Raw genomic sequence first — 20,773 nt, 5'->3', positions numbered from 1 at the left:
TGGTAGATGTTGTCTCCTATCCTAGGCCAGTGCAAATCTATTAGAAATGAGTCCTGAGATCCAGCAGTATGACTAATGCCTATAATCCTGGCACTTTGGGAGGTATTAGCTGGGTATGATGGTGGGTGCCTGTAGTCCTAGTTACATGGGAGGCTGAGGCAAGAGGATCACTTCAGCCCAAGAGTTTGAGGTTGCTGTGAGCTACAACACCACAGCACTCTACCAAGGGTGACAGAGAGATACACTGTCTGAAAGAAAGGAAGGAAAAGAGAGAGAGAGAAAGAGAGAGGGAAAGAAGGAAGGAAGGAAGGAAGGAAGGAAGGAAGGAAGGAAGGAAGGAAGGAAGGAAGGAAGGAAGGAAGGAAGGAAGGAAGGAAGGAAGGAAGGAAGGAAGGAAGGAAGGAAGGAAGGAAGGAAGGAAGGAAGGAAGGAAGGAAGGAAGGAAGGAAGGAAGGAAGGAAGGAAGGAAGGAAGGAAGGAAGGAAGGAAGGAAGGAAGGAAGGAAGGAAGGAAGGAAGGAAGGAAGGAAGGAAGGAAGGAAGGAAGGAAGGAAGGAAGGAAGGAAGGAAGGAAGGAAGGAAGGAAGGAAGCCCTGAAGTATGCTTCAAACCTGAAGTACAGTATGCCAGAGAGGGGGTAGGGGGTGACTGACGTGCCAGAAACACATTTCTAACATATTGACTAGTGGTTGTTAAAGACCTCAAGCACTAAGTTAAAAAAAAAAAAAAAAGAAGCAGCAGCAACACAATAACAACAACTGTGGTTGCTAAAGTAAGAGAATGTTTTGAGCAGATCAGAATTTAGTCACACACACGTTTTGATGCCAGCAGGTCATGCTCAGAACAGTCTGCCCTGGAACCAAGAGCAGGAGCTGCTGAAATCCTGGCAAACCCAGGGAATGCTGTCATCAAAGGCAACTTCTCCCAGAAAGAGGGAAAGGGCAGGAGGTGAAGCAGCAAAGTTCATGCAGGTGGAGCACTGATTCCTCCAGTGTAATGTCATTCAGGTCAAGAGCAGAGTGGAGAGAAAGAATATTATTAGGTAGTTTTTTGTTGTTGTTGTTGTTTTGTTTGTTGGGTTTTTTTTTTTGACTATTAGATGTAATGAAGACATAAGAGAGAGATAAAAGGAAATTCTTCACTAAGCAAAAAAAGTCATTAAAAATTCAACTATGGAAAAAAAAAAAATTCAACTATGGGACAGCATCCGTAGCTCAGTGGGTAGGGCACTGGCCACATACACCAAGGCTTGCGGGTTCGAACCTGGCCAGGCCAGCTAAAACAACAGTGACAACTGCAACAACAACAACAACAAAAAGTAGCTGGGAATTGTGGCAGGCACCTGTAGTCCCCACTACTTAGGAGTCTGAGGCAAGAGAATCCCTTGAGCCCAAGAGTTTGAGGTTGCTGTGAGCTGTGACACCACAGCACTCTACCCAGGGTGACAGCTTGAGAGTGTCTCACAAATAAAATTAAATAAACTAAAATAAAAATAATCAAAATTAAAATTCGACTTTGAGTTATAAGACCACCTCATAATGACATGACTTGTTTTGGGTTTTGCTTTTTTTAACAACTTTATTGAGGTAGAATTGATATATAATAAACTACATATATGTAGTATTTAGAGTATACCTTATGAAAAGTTTTGACTTACATATGCACCTGTAAAGATATCACCACAATCTAAATAACCAACTGTGTACATATCACTCCCCAAGCCTCTGTGCTTCTGTGAGCCTCTCCCTCCCACCCTTTGCTACCCTGCTGACCACAAGTGAACACTGATATGATGTTTGTCACTACAGATGAGTTTGTATTTTCTGGAATTTTATGTAAATGAAATTACCTTTTCAGGGGCATAGCTTGTTTATTGCAAATTTGCAGACTGTTAGAGCAATCAGAGGACAAGACTCCTCAGGTTAACACCCTGATGTAACAAGTTACCCCGGAAGTTAACAGCTTAACCATTTTATTTCACTTACAATGTGAGGTATTACTAATTCAGGAAGGGCTCAGTTGGGCAATTCTCCTTACAGTCCCATATAGAGTTGCAGTCAGATATTGTCTGGAACTGCATTTATGTGAAGGCTCAGCTGGACTGGATGTCAAAGATACCCAGCAGACAGTGATGGCTTCCAGCGGGGGCTGCCACCTTAGGCTCCTGCACCCTTTCTCTCTGTGTGGCTGGGTCTTCTCACTGCATAACCACCAGACCCCAAGAGACAGTTTCTCAAGTGGGAGAGTCTGAAGAGTACAAGAAGCAAGCATTTCCAGAGACCCAGGATGATGCTGCAAGGCTCTTTCTGACCCAGCCTCAGAAGTCACTTAGTGTCACTGGCACTGAAGTTCATTGGTCACTGAGACTAGCCCAGATTCAATGGAAGGAAAATTAGACCACATCTGTCTAGGAAAAATGTCAAGTAATTTTCCGCCATTTTTAATTCACCATGAGCACCTCTCCACCATTCTTCTGTAAACCCTCTATAATTGCTGCTTCTACCTTTCTTATATTACTCATTCCCATCTAAATTTGTAAATAAACACCCTTTACTCTGATGCTATGAGGAAAGAATATATAGCAATAACAAGCTGTGGCTTTTAACTGAAACCTTTCCTAGTAGTCAAGCCTAGAGGTGTGGGAAATAAGTTCTCTATTTTGATTTGTTTGTTTCTAACATTTATCATTTTTGTGATATTAAAACTGTGGGAAGCTGAATTTGTCATCCCATCATTTATGATAGAAATGCTATTATAGACAGTGATAGACATTTTTGAGTTAAAGTTAAATATGTAGTATTTCCATTAATCCTCCTTGAAGAAATAATACAAAACAAAGTTTCTCAAGCCTGAAAGTCAGGGAAGACAGGCAGTCGACGTCCCTTTGTTACGTGCTGTTCTAGTACACTCAGTTTTATGTCATCTGTTTCTAGTTAATGGCAAAATAGCCTTTATAAAATAAAAACTCATAATATCACTTTCAATCAAATTCTTTTTTCCTTCTGTAAAAAAATGTTTCTCATCTCTTAAACTTTACAAAGGAAAAGGCTGTTCATGCTTTTCTGAGAATGATAAATTGCTACAGTTTCTTTCCTCCTGGCTAATAAAGTATTTAAAATCTATACCCCCAATCAGATGTTTTATTAAAGAAATTAGGGTTTAACATGAGAGTGGAGGGTTTCTTTAAAACATGTCTTCGGTGGCCTCTATCTTAGTCTGTGAAACTTTAAAAGTATTTTTCACCATGTGAGATCTTGTTCTGTTTTTTCACCCCTTTTTGTTTACAGAGGAAGGGGCTGATTTTTTAAAATCTATCAATGATGATTTCTTCTTTGACATCAACAATAAAACTTTCCTTCTTCTGTACTGTCATATTCCTCCTCCTCTTTCCCTTCCTTCTCTTTTTCCTCCTCCCTGTACTTTTCACATTTCTTTTCCTTCTTTAGTATTCTGGATTTTTTTTTTTTTTTTGAGACAGAGTCACTCTCAGTCACCCTCAGAAGAGTGCCGTGGCATTATAGCTTACAGCAAACTCAAACTCTTGGGCTCACAGCAATTCTCTTGCCTTAGCCTCCCAAGTAGCTGGAACTACAGGTGCCCACCACAACACATGGCTATTTTTAGAAATGGGGTCTCGCTCTGGCTCAGGCTCAGGCTGGTCTTAAACCTGTAAGCTTAGGCAATCCATCTGCCTCAGCCTCCCAGAGTGCTAGGATTACAGACGTGAGCCACTACACCTAGTCCACTATTCTGTATTCTTGACTTGGATTTATATCAAAGGAAAAAATAAAATAAAACAGACAAAACTAAACATGAAGCTTTATGTATCTTTTACTATAAAGATTTACAGAATCAAATATATGGCTACTCACCAAACCCACCTAAAATAAGAGAGTCCCAGCTTGGTAGACAGTCACTTAAATTAAATCAAAAACGCTATTTACAGCTAAGAGGGGTGTTTTTGTTTGTTTTTAAGACAGAGTCTCACTTTGTCACCCTCAATACTGCTGTGTAGAGTGCTGTGGCATCACAGCTCACAGCAACCTCCAGCTCTTGGGCTTAGGTGATTCTCTTGCCTCAGCCTCCCGAGTAGCTTGGATTACAGGCACCCGCCACAATGCCTGGCTATTTCTTTGTTGCAGTTTGGCTGGGGCTGGGTTTGAACCCCCGACCCTCAGTATATGGGGCCGGCGACCTACTCACTGAGCCACAGGCGCCACCCAAGAGGGGGGTTTTAAAAGGTTAGTAAATCATTAAACTAAAAGAGACAAAGTATATAATAGGTAATAGGTAAACCTATAATGACAAAAAGTAGATGAGTGATTTCCAGGGACCTAGGAGGCACAGTGGGGAATATTCCCTAATGGATATATGGTTTCTTCTTGGAATGATGAAATGCTCTGGTGATTAAGTTCAATTCATTATGTCTTATTTTCCCTAATGGGCCTTAGGGGTATTTTTTCATTTTTTATTTATTCGTTTATTTATTTGAAATAGAGTCTCACTATGCAGCCCTTGGTAGAGTGCTATGGCGTCACAGCTCACAGCAACCTCCAACTTTTGGGCTTAAGCAATTCTCTTGCCTTAGCCTCCCAAGTAGCTGGGACTACAGGTGCCCGCCACAATGCCAGGCAATTTTTTTTTTGTTGCAGTTGCCATTGTTGTTTATCTGGCCTGGGCCAGGTTGGAACCCGCCAGCCTCCGTGTATGTGGCTGATGCCATAACCACTGTGATACAGGCGCTGAGCCACTTAGGGCTATTCTTATTCTGAAAAAAATCCTAAATTCCTATCATCAGTCCTAAATAGGCTGAGTTATACCATCCTGATGGGGTTGTGAGAGAGGTAAGCAGGAAAGAAGTGTTCTGAGGAACAAAGAGCCAAAAATAATCCCAGGATGAAAGTGTTGCCTCACCACCCCCATGCATGCCGCATTCCATTCACATGGATGATCATCAGTTCATTCTGCTTCAAATATGCAAGAATTTAAACTAATTTCCTCATGAATTAATTTTTGTGAGTGGTGGGTCCTTTTTCAGTCTTCAACATGCAGCTATCCAATTTTCCCAGCACCATTTATTAAATATGGATTCTTTTCCCCAGTGTATGTTATTTTCTGCTTTATCAAAGATCAGATGGCAAGATGTGGTTTTATATCTGGGTTTTCTAGACCACTGTCTTAGGTCTCTGTTCTTATGTCAGTACCATGCTGTTTTGGTTACTGTAGCCTTGTAGTATAACTTGAAATCTGGTAAAGTGATGCTTCCCAATTTGTCCTTTCTGCTTAAGATTGCTGTGGCTATTCAGGTTCTTTTCCGGTTCCATATGAAGCATAGAATTACTTTCCTGAGATCTGCGAAAAATGACATTGGTATCAATGGGAATTACATTGAATCACAGCCAAGAAGTGAATGGGCAACCTACCTAATGGGAGAAAATGTTTGCATACTATGCATCCACTGAAGGGCTGATAACTGGAATCCATAAAGAACTCAAGCAAATCAGCAAAAAAAATGAAACAACCCCTTAAAAAAAGTAGGCAAAAGACAGGAACAGAAACTTTTCAAAAGAAGACAGACTAATGGTCTATAAACACATAAAAAAAATTCTCAGCATCTCTAATCATCAGGGAAGTGCAAGTCAAAACCACAGTGAGAGATCACCTAATTCCAATGAGAATGATTTTTATCAAAAAGTCTCAAAACAACAGATGATGATGTGGATGAAGAGAGAAAGGAACTCTTATACGCCACTGCTGGGACTGCAAACTAGTACAGCCTCCACAGAAAGTCATATGGAGCTACCAAAAAGAACTAACAGTAGACCTACCATCCCTTTTTTTTTTTTTTTTTTTGAGACAGAGTCTCACTATTCCACCCTCGGTAGAGTGCCAAGGCATCACAGCTCATAGCAACCTCAAACTCTCGGGCTTAAGCAATTCTCTTGCCTCAGGCTCCCAAGTAGCTGGGCAGTACTCCCACAATAATGCTCAGAGAGCGACCTCCAACCCCTTCTCCTCCCTTAACATTATTTTCACCTGTCAGAAGTCACGTAGCTCAGGCATACTTTGTTATTGACAAGCACACAGTTTTTCCTCTTTAAGGTTGATCTCTACCCCACGTGTTAAGATTTATGCAATCTTATTAAGATACTGTATAAATAGGCTCGGCGCCTGTAGCTCAAGTGGCTAAGGTGCCAGCTATATACACCAGAGCTGATGGGTTGGAATCCAACCCGGGCCTGCCAAACAGCAATGACAACTACAACCAAAAAATAGCCAAGTGTTGTGGCAGGTGCCTGTAGTCCCAGCAACTGGGAGGCTGAGGCAAGAAAATCGCTTAAGCCCAGGAGTTGGAGGTTGCTGTGAGCTGTGACAGCACGGCACTCTACCCAGGGTGACAGCTTAAGGCTCTGTCTCAAAAAAAAAAAAAAAACGATACTGTATAAACAAAGCTGTTTCCACCATTCAGCGGCTGGCTGCAGTCATCAGCTGCGCCGGCCCTCCCCACGCCGTCTCTCATCTCGTGTGTGTTCCGTTCTCGTGTGTGTCCCTCTTCATTTCCCACCTTCCCACTCAGGTCACCTCTCCCCACTCGAGCAGGGTTTCCAGAGGTCTTGTACCACTCAGCCACTAACAACAAAAGGTGAACTAATGCCTTTTGTAACTAACTGGATAGCACTGGAAACCATTCTTCCAAGTGAAGTATCCAAAGAATCAGAAAATAAACGCCACATGTACTCACTATTAAATAGCAACACCCATGTGCATTTATGGCAGAAAAACTGAACAGAAAGCAAGGCAGATGGGAGAGGGCGGGAGGGGAGGGTGAAAATCACACCTAGTGGGTACAGTGCACATTACCCAGGTGATGGCCACACCTATAACTTTGAATCAAACTGTACAGAAGCAATCCATGCAACTAAAACATTTGTAGCCCTGTAATATTCTGAAGTTTAAATATATAAAACAAAAATGTAAAAAATAAAGAAACCTATTTTCTCAAAGGGAAGTGAAAAAACAAACACAATCTTGAGTAAACAATTAAGGAGTTTATTGGAGTATGAAAGTCAAAAGGCAGGATGTGCCCAAGTTCACTGACTATCAGACTTAATTTTTCTTGCTCTCCACTTTCCCTTCCACAGTATGATCTTGTTCCAAGATTTACAGCCTTCTTGACAGCACAGTGGTTGCAATGGTCCTCAGCTTACAGACATGTAAAACCACATATAAAACCACGCAGACCAGAGAGAACACGTCTTCCAGTTGCACTCTCGCAAAAGCCAGGAAACACTTTTCCTGGAAATCCATAGCAAACCTCTTCTTGTGTCTTAACAGCAGAAATTAATTTTATTACAGTGGAGGCATGATGCTCAGTTTCTGATCTAAAACCCCTTCATCCTTTATTCAATGAATATTCCCTGACCACTAGCCACACATCAGTCACCACTGTTAATACTTAAGGATAGAGTTGGGTGACACAAACATTTATTTCTATTAGGAATGTTTTTAGCAGAGCTGACAAAACAGACAATTAAAGGTGGCTAAACCATAAGGATTTTTAATGTTTACTTAGCAGAAATGTACAGAGAGGCAGTCCTCAGTGCAGCCCCTCTGAAATGTGAGCAGAGCTCCAGGTTCTTCTGTCTCTGCATCCTCAGCTTTTGTCGTGGACCTTGTCACCTCATTGTTCTCTGGCTGCCATGGCTTCAAACATCTCACCTGCTTTCAAACCAGAAAGAAGTGAAAAAGACAACTCTTTCATTATTCTATCCTGTATTAGGCTTCAGTGCTGCCACGACAAAATGCCACAGACTGAATGAAAACATAGAAATTTATTTTCTCACAGTTCTGGAAGCTGGAAGTCCAAGATCAGAGCGTCAGCAGAGTTAGTTTGTTCCCAGGTCTTCTGCTCACGTGTTCACACGGTCCTCCCTCCAGGTATCTCTGCCCAAATCTCCTCTTCTTATAAGGACATAAATTATACTGAGTGACCTTATTTTAACTTAATTACCACTTTAAGGAGGTGTCTTCCATGTCGTCACACTCTGAGATACTAGGGATTAACACTTTTTATTTATTTATTTTTTTGTTTGAGATGGAGTCTTCACTATGTCACCCTGGGTAGAGTGCCCTGGCGTCACAGCTCACAGCAACCTCTAGCTCTTGGGCTTAAGCGATTCTCTTGCCTCAGCCTCCTAAGTAGCTGGGACTACAGGCCCCTGCCACAACACCCGGCTATTTTTTGTTGCAGTTGTCATTGTCGTTTTAGCAGGCCCGGGCTGGGTTTGGACCACCAGCCTTGGTGTATGTGGCTGATGCCATAGCCACTGTGCTACAGGCACCAAGCCAGGATTAGCACTTTAATATATGGATTTGAGGGAGATATAATTCAGCCCATAACATCTAACCAACTAATTTTTAGGACTAACAACAAAGGAGATGTTAAAACGAATTACGTACCACAAGTCCCTGCTAAAAAATGAGTAACCATATCAAACATCCCAGAAGGTTGCCTAAATGTAAATGCTAAGTGAGAGCATTTGAAGAAAGATATACAAGACAACAAACCAGAAAGCTTTGCAGGAGTGCTTTGTCTTTTGCCAGTGGACAGGCTTAAGTCAGCTTCAAATTGGCACTGCAATCTTGCATTCTAGACCAACACACATATGAAAAAGACGATTTACTATCCAAGATACTATATTGAAAAATAGATCCATTATACTGGCCCTGAGGTGAATAACTTCTGGACTAGTTACGTAAGTGATACCTGATATTACTGTGGTGGGAAAGCAGTGAAGTTTTTAGCAAGGAAACTCAAAATTGGTTTCAGAATTTCAGAAGTAAAGCGTTGAGTTAATGTGTGAGAAGGTGGACACCTTGTGTCTCCCCATCTGCCTTCCCAATCAAACCTGCAAGTTTTTAAGGAAGGTACAGGTTTATTCTATATATTTTATCCACTTTTTCTTTTTATTTAAAGAATATACTATTGCTCTTTTAAAATTGTGATTCTTAAAGGGTGGCGCTTTAAGATTTTCTCCAGCAAAATCAGAACCACCTGGAATACATTTTATAAGCCGACTTAGCCAGCTTTCAGGCTTACTGAATGAGATTCCCTGGGGCCAGGACCCAGTAATCTGCCTGTGTAACAAGCTCCCCAGGTGATTCTTTTTTTTTTTTTTTTTTTTTTGAGGCAGAGCCTCAAGCTCTCACCCTGGGTAGTGTGCTGCACCATCACAGCTCACAGCAACCTCAAACTCCTGGCTTACATGATTCTCTTGCCTCAGCCTCCCGAGTAGCTGGGACTACAGGTGCCTGCCACAACTCCCGGCTATTTTTTGGTTGTAGTTGTCATTGTCATTTGGCAGGCCCGGGCTAGATTCAAACCCACCAGCTCTGATGTACGTGGCTGGCACCTTAGCCACTTGAGCTACAGACGCTGAGCCCCCAGGTGATTCTTATGTTCAATAAAACTTGAGGAACATTGTTTTTAGAAGGATCTCATATTTGAAATATTTACTTTGGTGGATAGATGGGGTGAAAATGCTTCTTGAGATAATAGGAAGGTATAATCATAGCTTCTAGTCAAGAAAAAAGATAATAGGAAGGTAATATTAATAACACTAACAGTTTTATACCTAAAACATTTATAATTTTCAAGGTACTCACACATTAACCCAAATGTCCTTAGGAATACTCTTACTAATGTCTGTCACATGACTATGGGTCCTCCCCTAAAAGAAAGAATATGGATAAAAGCAGAGATAAGAGCAGGAATTATCATTCAGGTAAGGAACTCCTGGTGGACATTTTTAGGAGATGAAGGTCACACCTGTGAACAGGAACAGGCCAAACCCAGAAGAGCAATCACACAGCAGCCGTTAGATTGGTCTGCTGAGCTCCCATAGATTGACTCAGAAAGCAGACAACAAGCCCTACTAGATCTTTCCAGCTTATTACAGGTGGCCCAGCCTACATGAGCTTCATGGTTACATTTGTTCCCTCATCACCCAAGGACCATGGAAGAGACACCAAGGGAGGGCCACGAAGATGCTACATGCACAGTGGGCTTCATAACAGCCAACCAATCATATAAGGGAGCTTCTTGTAAACCTCCTTGTCCACTCCTATAGAGAAAAACATTGTCTTTATTATCCTGATCAGGATACAAATCTGCCTTCTGACTCAGTGGGATGATATCATCTCTATCATCTTGGACTACATCCAAGGAAGGAGGGCAACTACCTTCATTAACCTGAAGTGTAAGCAAATCTCCTCCCTGCTCTGGAGCAAACTTTGCAAATATTCTCCAACAAAGTTGTAAATGCTCTTTGCCCGAAAGACATCCAGAAATGCCAGAATTATCTCCCAACACCACCTTTTAATAGGTTTTCCTTTGATGACTCAAAAGTTAACCCAGGTGTTAGAAGAACTTAACGTGTCTTCTTTCATGGGCTTCTGGGGACAGATTGTTCTATGTAATACTTCGTATATTCATCAATGTGGGCTTCAGACATTTTCAGTAGCGTATCCTATATCTCAAGCAAAATGTTACATGATACCTCACAATACATACAACAGATAAAAGAAGAACAGCTCTCTATGGGGAGATGAGGTTATGCCATCACAAGCTGGACTTCTCCTCAGCCCCTTTCCCTCTATCTTCCTGGAGTTAGATGCTGCCCCAACTTGAACTCTGAGCCTCCTCATAATCTCAAAACACAGTTGAAAACTATCATTATGCTGAAAGAGTGATTGATATTTCATAACAACTTGCCCTTCTCAGCAGATTGGTAGGCTATTAGGCAAAGAGAGAATGATTACACAGGTATAAATAAATTTTTTTTAAAGTTCTTCTGGCATCTAGGGAGGCAGGAGAAAAGCTCGTGGTTTTAATTAGCCACTAAGTTATGGAGGCAAGTAGTTTTGTTTCTATTAACAAGAAAATGTTCTAGCTGATTGTGCAGTGGCTCATACCTGTAATCCTAGCACTCTGGGAGGCTGAGGTAGATACCAGCCTGAGCAAGGCAAGACCCCGTCTCTACTAAAAATAGAAAAACTGAGGCAACAGGATTTCTTGAGCCTGAGAGATGGAGGTTGTGAGCCATGATGATGCCATGGCACTCTACCCAGGGCAACAGCTTGAGACTCTGTCTCAAAAAAAGAAAAAATAAACATGTCCACAGAGGGTCTTAAAGGACAGGAATCTTCTCTAGACCCATTCATTTACTCACTTTATTTCATTCAGCAAGAACATTGGTAATGATAACTTACTAAGTACCAGACACATTCTTGGTACACAAAACTTAAGACATGGTCCTGATCAAAGGAGAGGGTATAAATGAAAGCTAATGACACATAAGTAAAGATTACGTGATTGTTATAATTACAAAAATTACATATATGTCCATAGGAGGTAAGGGGCACTCTTTTTTTTTTTTTTTTTTAAGCTACTGGCTTTAAATTTTTTTTTTTTTTTTTTTTTTTTTAACTAAAACCATGGTTTTTAATGGGAACCAGAGGTATGGTTATAATCACATAGTCTGACACAAAAACCCATAGGTGATCAGGAATTGAAGGTTACAAAATAACAAGGGTAACACTGGGTACAGAAAGAAAAGCTGTTCCAGAATCTCAGGAGCCAGGCTAATATGGCCTCTCTCTACGATCCTGTCTGTGCTCGCCCCTGGAGTCCATCTTGCCAGGGCCAAAGCCGCCTCTGTCCCCACCACCCCGGCCCCCTCGGAAGCCCCCACGGTCCCCACCACGGCCCGGTAGCCGCCTCCATCATAGCCTCCTCTGCCACCACGACGATCATCTCCATAGTTACCCCCCGTATGAGAGCCTCGTGGTCCACCTCCTGGGCCATCTGGTTTAGGAGCCTTACACTGGTTGCATTCATTCCTCCAAGAGAAGTTCATGTTCTCACATGTAGGATTAGGACACTTCCAGTCCCCAGCTGTCCTCCACCACCACCACCTCCACTGGGAAATCCTCCTCAGCCACCGCCACCACTGCCACCACCTCCATACCCTCCACGGCCCATGGGTCCTCCTCGCCCTCGGCCTCCCCAACCATTGCCACCACCCCGATTGAAGTCAGCTCGGCGAGTTGCAAACGAGACCTTGATAGGATTCCCGGAGAATTCTTTACCATCAAACCAGTCTATAGCTGCCTTAGCAGAAGGTGGGTCATCAAAAGAAACCGTTGCCTCTCCTTTCAGCTTGCCAGTTTCCCTGTCTGTGTACAAATTAATCATGGGCTGTCCTGTTTTCTTGTTTGTCTTAATAATACCGATCTGTTTGAAGTAATCAGCCACAGACTCAATTGTAACATTCTCACCCAGGCCTTGCACAAAGATGGTGTTGTTGTCTGAATTATCTTGTTCGGAGTCATGACGTGATCCTTGGTCCCGAGGGCCACCAAATTTATTGAAGCCACCACGGTCACTTCTGCCCATGCCGCCTCTGCCTCCACGGCCACCTCCACGACCTCTGGGTTCACAGCCACCACTGCTGCGGTTTAACCACCGCCACCGCCCCTGCCGCGTCCCCCACGGTCCTGTTGGCCTCCCCCGTAGCCGCCACCACCACCACTATGGTCCTGACTGCCATAACCACCACTGCCACCACTCATGGAGGACTGATCTTGGCCATAGTGACCTCCACCACCCCCTCCACCACCTCCACTGCTACTGTTGTACTGGTTCTGTTGTCCATAGCCCTGGGGGATTATAGCTTTGCTGTTGCCCGTAGCTCTGCTGCTGTCCGCCATAGCCAGACTGTTGGCCATAGCCCCCACTTGGGGGCTGTCCATAGCTGCTGCTCTGAGAACTGCCACCATAACTTCCCGAGGTGCTGCTAGGAGCCGGTTGCTGGCCATAGCCAGGATAGGAGGACTGCTGCCCATAAGATGACTGGGAACTCTGGCTACTGCCATAGCCACCAGTTGAGCCATATCCCCGGGGAGTTGATTGAGTACTATAGCCTGTGTTCTGGGTCTGTCCATAAGAAGAACCATAGCTGCTCTGGCCATAGCCTGAAGTATCTGACTGGCCATAACCACTGTAACTCTGCTGTCCATAGGGCTGACTGCTCTGTTGGAAGTAGCCCTGCCCAGGCTGGGTGGGGTAGGCCCCATAGCTTTGGGTTGCTTGTTGGGTATAGTCGTTTGAGGCCATGTCCGCACACGCGCGCACCAGCCGACGAGCAACAAAATTCCAACACCGCGGAGTACCCACGCCTCGAGGACTCGGCTTTAAATTTTTTTAACTCTAAATACTTTTATAATCCTAAAATTGTGTGATCAGCTAACCAATACTGCACATCAGGGAGGCTTTTCCATATTAATAATATCCAGTTGCTTGTCTGATGAGATAAACTCAAGATCACACAGAGCCTAAGTAGAGATTACTCCTCCTCAGGAAAAGGTCTAAACACTCGCTATTAAGAATATGCACCTTTTAATACAAGATAATACCTACTGCTGTGTTGAGTGCTGTATATATATTATGTCATTTAGTTTAATTTTCTCAACTGCTTTTGAGTTAAGTACTATCCTTGCTTCGAAATTGAGAAAAGGAAGCATCAGGGATGGTAGATAATTAGCCGTGCAAGCCACAGGTAGTAAGGCACAGGGCCCAGGTCTATCATCCCCATACCCGGACATTTTAAGGCTATGCTGCTTACCTCAGTGAGCAGGAAGCCATTGCCAGCACGTTTTGCCCAGTCTTTCTTTTAGCTTCAATCACAGTTAACAAGGGAAATGGCCTGGAAAAGGGTAAAAATGTTTTCTGTCTTCTTATAACCTCTGCCACTCATTTTAAGAATTAAAACCTACATCCCTGCCTCAGGCCAGTGATTAGGAGTGGTAGGGAAGTATCCTTTGTTCTTCATACCACAGTAAATGACTCAAAGTAATTGTCCAGGTGGAGGTGAAAGATTGTCTTAGCTGAAGATGAGATTAATCAGAGCTATCTCTTCTAAAAGCTCTCTCTATATTTCTGTCAGAAGCAGGACATTAATACTTTAAGATTGGAGTCTGCCAATGCTGGGTGCAGTGGCTCCTGCCTGTAATCCTAGCACTCTGGAAGGCCCAGGCAGATGGATCACCTGAGCTCAGGAGTTGGAGACTAGCCTGAGCAAGAGCAAGACTCCACCCTAAAAAACAGCCAGGCATTGTGACAGGCACCTGTAGTCTCAGCTACTTGGGAGGCTGAGGCAAGAGACTGATTTGAACCCCAGAGTTTGAGGTTTCTGTGAGCAAGCTGTCATCCACACAACTCTACTGGGGAATTGGAGTCTGCCAATCTCCTCATTTGCCAGCAAATTAATAATTTTCTTTCTGCTCAAACCACTTGTCCTCATTCTCCCAGTGCAGCCTCAGAGACAAGTGCTGAATTTTTAGTTACAATAGAGGAAAATTTCTCTCTTTCATTTTTGCTGACCCATAAGCCCCCCTACCGCTTTCTTTTCTCAATAATATCTACAAAAATATGAAAATATGTGTGATTGGGGTGTGAATTTTCATTGTTATTATTCAAACCTTCTGCAATTAAAAGAAAAGCAAGTGAATTGGTAGAAGACATTCAACGAGTATTAAATCCGGATAAAACTTTGAACATACCAAATAACTTTTATCTTCATATTGATGATAGAAACTTTCTAGAAAATCACTTGAAAATACTAGCTTAGGTGTAGTTGTACACCCCTATGGTTCCATCCACTTGGGAGGCTGAGGCAAAAGGATTGCTTGGGCCCAGGAGAATGAGGTTGCAGTGAGCTACAATGATGCTACTGCACGGTAGCAAATAAATCAAATAAATGTAGCAAATACCAGAGTGGGCACGATTATGTTTAATTTTTTGCTAAGGATCATTAAAATAATATTGACATATTACCAAGCAAAAATGCTTAACTTAGTGTTATTTTTAAATTATAACCGTTTTAGAAATGGCAAATGGATTATAAAATCAATTCATGGAACATTTATCTACGATAAATGAATATTCTTGCTCTACAGAATTGATTTTATGTAATATATTCAATAAATACATTCTGCTAAAGATATAAGAACTTTTTCATGTCTATACAAGTTAAGGTTCTGCTAGAGGCTTATCTCAATAGCCTGGAATAACATTTGCCTTTAATTCAAAAGCAAATTTTCTCTGTACTTTATTTTTAAAATATAAAAATAATTGAGAAAATGCCTTCCATTCTAAAGTCCTTTTTATTGTAAGACAGGCCACCTAGGTCTTGCTTTGGGGAAAAACCATAAAATGACACTGTATTGAATTTATTCTGTTACATAGTAAAAGAAAATATTCAAAAATGTGTGCGAAAGATTCCATCAAAAGTAAAATACTTAGTTTGAAGTCTTTACACAGCTGCTCAGGGACATTGATTCACTGATGCCAGAAGAATGCTCTGCCTTTATCCCACTTCCAGTTAGACAACAATTGTATCTCTTCCCACCTGTTTTCAATGGTTATCTGTGAAAGGTTGAGAGTAGATGGACAACAGCAAGAAAATTAAGAAAGAGGACCAATTTCTAAATAAGAATGTACAATACCTACCTCTGTTAATGAATGGACCATCTCTTAGAGGGATCACCAACAGATGTTAGGATAAGATGTACATCTTTATGATTACCAACCAAGCAAAAGATATAGAAACAGGAAATACTTACCTCTGGTCACTGAGCCTAAAGTTAACTTTACTCCAACTAGAGCTAAGAATTATGTCACATGACAGGGGGTGTTATTAGTCAGGTTTCTCCAGCAAAACAGAACCAATTGGCTATATATCGATATATAGAAAGAGCCTTGTCAGGGATTGGCTCACATCTTATAGAGGCTGAGAAGTCCCATGATTGTCATCTGCAAATTAGAAGCTCAGGAAAGCACGTGGTGTAGTCCCAATCTAAGCCCAAAGACCTGAGAATCAATGGAGCCAATGGTGTGACTTTAAAACCAATTCTAAAGGCCCAAGAACCAGCAGCGTGGATGTTCAAGGACAGGAGGAGATGGACATCTGGTTCAAGAAGAGACAGTGAATTTGCCTTTCCTCCACATTTTTGTTCTGAGGCCCACCACTAATGGTGGTGACAGTAGATTTTCTTTCTTTCTTCTTTTTTTCTTTTTTGTTTTTTGTTTTTTTGAGACAGATTTTCACTTTGTCACCCTGGATAGAGTGCTGTGGCATCATAGCTCACAGCAACCTTAAACTCCTGGGCTCAAGTGATCCTCTTGCCTCAACTTCCCAAAAAGCTGGGACTACAGACACCTGCCACAATACCCAGTGTTGGCCATTTCCTCTTTCTTTCTTTCTCTCTTTCTTTTTTTTTTTTTTTTCAGAACTTGCTGTCCAGCTGTGAACTATTTCCTCTTTTTCGAATCAAATTGAGACCAATTATTTTTTAAAATAAATGGACAGAAAACAAAGAAGAGGAGTAAAAGAATAATTTAATATGTTCTAAATAATCAAGAACTTGCCTGGGTGCAATGGCTCACACCTGTAATCCTAGCACATTGGGAGGCTGAGACAGGAGGATCACTTGAGGCCAAGAGTTGGAGACCAGCCTGAACAACCCAGCAAGAGACCCCCTCTGCAAAAATGTCAGTGGGTGGTACACGCATGTAGTCCCAGCTACTCAAGAGCCTAAGGCAAGAAGATCCCTTGGAACTTGAGGTTGCCATGAACTATAATGCCACTACACTCTAGCCCATGCAACAAAATGAGGCTGTCAAAATAAATAAATCTTTAACTTCCTGGGTATGTATAAGGATGTCTTCCCAATTGCAGTAGACGTGTTTCTGATAGATTGCCTATAAACTGAGTTTCTCCAAGTGCCATTTGCTAGTGTGGACTCACTAGCTCACGTGTTTTATTGTCATTCTACACATTATTTCAACTCCAAATTACCGCCTAATGATGGAGTATCATTTTCACTGTGTTTTCCTTCTTTTCTACTCTCCCTCACCTTTTTTCCTCTAAGAAGGCATTTTCAAACTTCCTACAATATCTATTTTGTAAACATGAACATGTGCATAACTTCTCTTCAGCAGGACACAGCAGATTTGGGCAGTGAGTAGAAAGGCTAGTAAGTTCAAAGTGATCTCAACAAATGTGTTGCCAGCCTGCCCAGCCTTCCAGCAGCTGTTCTATGAGCTTATGCTATCTTTAATTTATTAGACTAAGACAAGTTAATTGCAGTTTCCACAGAATAGAACATGTTCTTCATAGTAACTACCTGCTAATTTCTTTGGAAACATCAGTAATTATACAGTGACTCTGCATCTCCCAACATCTGGGCAAGGAATTGTTGTTACATGTTTAGATCTATGAGTGAGCTAGGCACCAAGGAAGCGTTCTGACAGGATTCATACACAAAAGAACACGTTTCAATCTCAGCTCTTTTTCCTATGAACTTTGCTTCTTTATTAAAACTAGTGGGGTTGAGAATTCTCCATACTTCTTTCCATAAAGACTGTATTTGTTTGCAGTCCCACCAACAGTGCGAGAGTGTTTCCCTCTCTCCATATCCACGCCAGCATCTGCAGTTTTGGGACTTTGTGATGTGGGCTAATCTCACTGGGGTCTGCTGATATCTCAAAGTGGTTTTGATTTGCATTTCTCTTATGATTAGAGACATTGAGCATTTTTTTATGTGGTTGTTGGCCATTCGTCTGTCGTCTTCAGAGAAGTTTCTGTTCAAGTCTCTTGCCCACTTATAAAAGGGGTTGTTCACTCTTTTGTTGTTGATTAGAGTTCTCTGTAGATTCTAGTTATCAGCCCTTTGTCAGATTTGTAGAATGAAAATGTCCTCTCTCATTCTGAAGGTTGTCTGTTTGCTTTAGTTGTGGTACCCTTAGCTGTGCAGAAGCTTTTTAGCTTGATAAGGTCCCATTTATTTACTTTTGGTGTTTCTGCAATTGCCGGGAGGGGGGAAGGTCTTCTTTATAAAATCTTTTCCCAGGCCACTGGGAAATGCTTTTCAAGCATTTTCATCATACTCTCTGCTAGAATTTTTATTGTTTTGTGTCCTAAATTGAAATCTTTTTTCTAGTGAGAGTCAATTTTTGTCAATGGTGAGAGATGCGGGTCCAATTTTAGTCTTCTATATGTGGTCAACCTTCCATTTGATCCCACAATCCCATTACTAGGTATCTACCTAGAAGAACAAAAATCATTTTATCACAAAGACATTTGCACCAGAATGTTTATTGCAGCTCAATTAACAATTGCCAAGTCGTGGAAGCAAATGCCCGTCAACGCATGAATGGATTAACAAACAGTGGCATATGTATATATGGAGAACTATTCAGCCATAAGAAAAGATGGAGACTTTACATCTTTTATATTTACCTAGATGGAGTTGAAACACATTCTTCTTAGTAAAGTATCTCAAGAATGGGGGAAAAGTATCCAATGTACTCCATACTAATATGAAACCAATATCTAAACAACTACATGAAAAAAATAAAATAAAATAAAAACAACTACATGCCCACATGAATGATAAAACACAAATATAGTCTAGCAAGGGGAAGGGGGGAAGGAAGGTAATTGTCAGACTCTCACCTAATGTGCACAATCTGAGGGTATTCATCAAGTCCCTGGGGTGAAAGGCTAGTAAGTTCAAAGTGATCTCAACAAATGTGTTGCCAGCCTGCCCAGCCTTCCAGCAGCTGTTCTATGAGCTTATGCTATCTATATCTTATGCTATAAAACTTGGATTTTACCTTAGAATTGAAAAAAATATAATCTAAAAATTTGTATCCTCTTATTAATTTGAAATTTTTTTAAGTTAAAAAAATTAAGAAAACAAGCAACCCAATAAGTAAAGTGCAAAAGATCCTAAAAAATCAAAACAAACAGTAGTGAGTTTGTACATGGCCCCACTGGGGTAGAAGAGATTGCAGCAGCAGCCTTGACATTTAAGGCAGCCACGTAGCGGAGCAATCCTTTTCCAGGCACAGAACAGCTTGTACTCACAGGGAAGACAATATCAGTGCCCAGTAAATACACATCTATATAAAGTTCAGTAAACACACAGGTGTAATAGCTTAAGTTTTATGTCTAACTATAATTTTAAAATCACATTTCAGACTGAGTACTTCTGAGAAATGATTGCATTTTAAAAGATGTTTGAAGTTATACAGCCTTCAGGATTCTCTCTAATAAATCCAAGGAAGAAATGTCATTTTTGCCTCAAGTGCAGATTTGCCTTTGAACTTCACATTTTACAGAATATTCTGCTTTGGGTTATGTTTATAGATGTGAACATCCTCGGAACCCTTTATTAATATTTCTCCAATGTCTTATGGTCTCCTCTTGTCTCTCCCCAAACCCCTTCCTTGACACTTCCAGATCTGATGACAAAATTGGCATATTTTGTCATCATTATTTTTCCCTGAATGTCTGCTTTCATTAGTCAGTCCAACAAAAATATGATTCTGTTAGAACAGTGAAGTCACTAAAAACCTTCATCAATTTAAAATAAGAAGTGCTTGCATTTTAGTTTGGAAAGGGCTTTCATCATAAAATTATAGGGAAGTAAAGGAAATTTAAAAATGTAAAAAAGCAATAGCTTTACAGAGCACAAATCTCTTACCAAAATGTAGTGCAGCAGTCTGACTCAGCTGATAGGGTACAAAGCCCATTTTCTTTTCCTCTTCCCTGACTCTTCAGTTTGGATGGAAGAAACATGCCTTAGGTTTCAACTCCCAGCAGTTTGAGGTTGTCACTTCAGCAGAACTCTCCAGGCTTTTAGCCTAGTGATTTGGCTGCTGGTATTTAATCTAGGTTGTGGAAACCTTAGGCCATCTCCTGCGATCTGGAGTCACTGTGTACATCAGATCCCACGTCTCTCTTGGCTACTCCCGCCTGAAAAGGGAACACTCATTCCTTGACCTTGCCTGTACAATGATGACCATGGGCTCCTCAGCCATCTCTTCCTGGCCTCTATTTGTGTAAAGCAAAATCAAGAGCCTATTGGCCTGACATGCCTCTGCCCCATGCACAACCACTCTCTGATTGAGGCACCAGTTCTCTGATGACTCATTCTCAATCGGCCCCTGATTCCAGCAATGACTCCTGAAGTTTTATAAACTATGACTTTATAAAACCAAACTTGCTTTTCAGAGGTAGATTTAATTTTCAACAATGGAGAAGATGAGTCATTACATCCTAGGTGTCCTTGGGACAGGGAAAGAGAAGGACTCATCTCCACGGCTCTTTAGAGCCCCATATTTACCTCAAAGCAGTAGCCAATAGCAATTCATTCTGTAAATCCCACATAGTCACTAAGTCTCCATGTAAAATAGGTAGAGGGTAAGAAAAACGTATATTTTATATATGTATATAAAATATATAAAGTATGTATGTATACATATACACAATACAGAGGTAAAAGTGTCAAAGAAATTATAATGGAACGTGGTGAGAATATGTGTCAAATTTCTGATTTTAATTACAGATTTTCATTTCAAGGTCTTTGAGAATTGGCTTTCTACCAATTACCAAAAGGCCCATTATCTAATTTCTAAAGAGGAATAGCACTTAAAAATTTTTAAATTACTCTCTATCTAAAGAAAATGTAGGCAAAAACCATTCCCTTGCTTTATCTCTCTTGTCTTTTTACATTCTGTAGATTCTAAGTTTTATTATTTCATTTAGAGTTGATAACAAACACTTGACATGCCACTAAATTTGATAAAATCAGTAGAGGAATGTTCTGAAACAAGATACTTGCTGGGAGGGCTACTGGTTTCCTAT

The 20,773-nt window shown here is 41.3% G+C and overlaps 1 protein-coding gene and 1 pseudogene across 2 annotated transcripts in view; both read right to left on the bottom strand.

The window, feature by feature from the left end:
- LGSN (lengsin, lens protein with glutamine synthetase domain) overlaps window positions 1–20,296 on the bottom strand; it is a 246,372-nt gene extending 226,076 nt beyond the window's left edge. Inside the window, exons 1-2 of the mRNA XM_053603583.1 lie at window positions 20,253–20,296; window positions 19,611–19,629 (exon numbers count right to left, since the gene is read on the bottom strand). Of these exons, the coding sequence (XP_053459558.1) occupies window positions 19,611–19,629; window positions 20,253–20,296 (63 nt within the window). The remainder of the gene's footprint in view (window positions 1–19,610; window positions 19,630–20,252) is intronic.
- Window positions 11,198–13,191, bottom strand: LOC128594456 (RNA-binding protein FUS-like; annotated as a pseudogene). The gene has a single exon (XR_008382561.1). The product of XR_008382561.1 is annotated as an RNA-binding protein FUS-like (transcript).
- Window positions 20,297–20,773: the final 477 nt, after the last annotated feature.

The sequence above is a fragment of the Nycticebus coucang genome, chromosome 9 (assembly GCF_027406575.1).
Source record: "Nycticebus coucang isolate mNycCou1 chromosome 9, mNycCou1.pri, whole genome shotgun sequence".
In the NCBI taxonomy this organism is placed as follows: Eukaryota; Metazoa; Chordata; class Mammalia; order Primates; family Lorisidae; genus Nycticebus; species Nycticebus coucang.
Note: the sequence above shows the minus strand (reverse complement) of the source record. Positions and strands in the feature narration are given on the sequence as shown.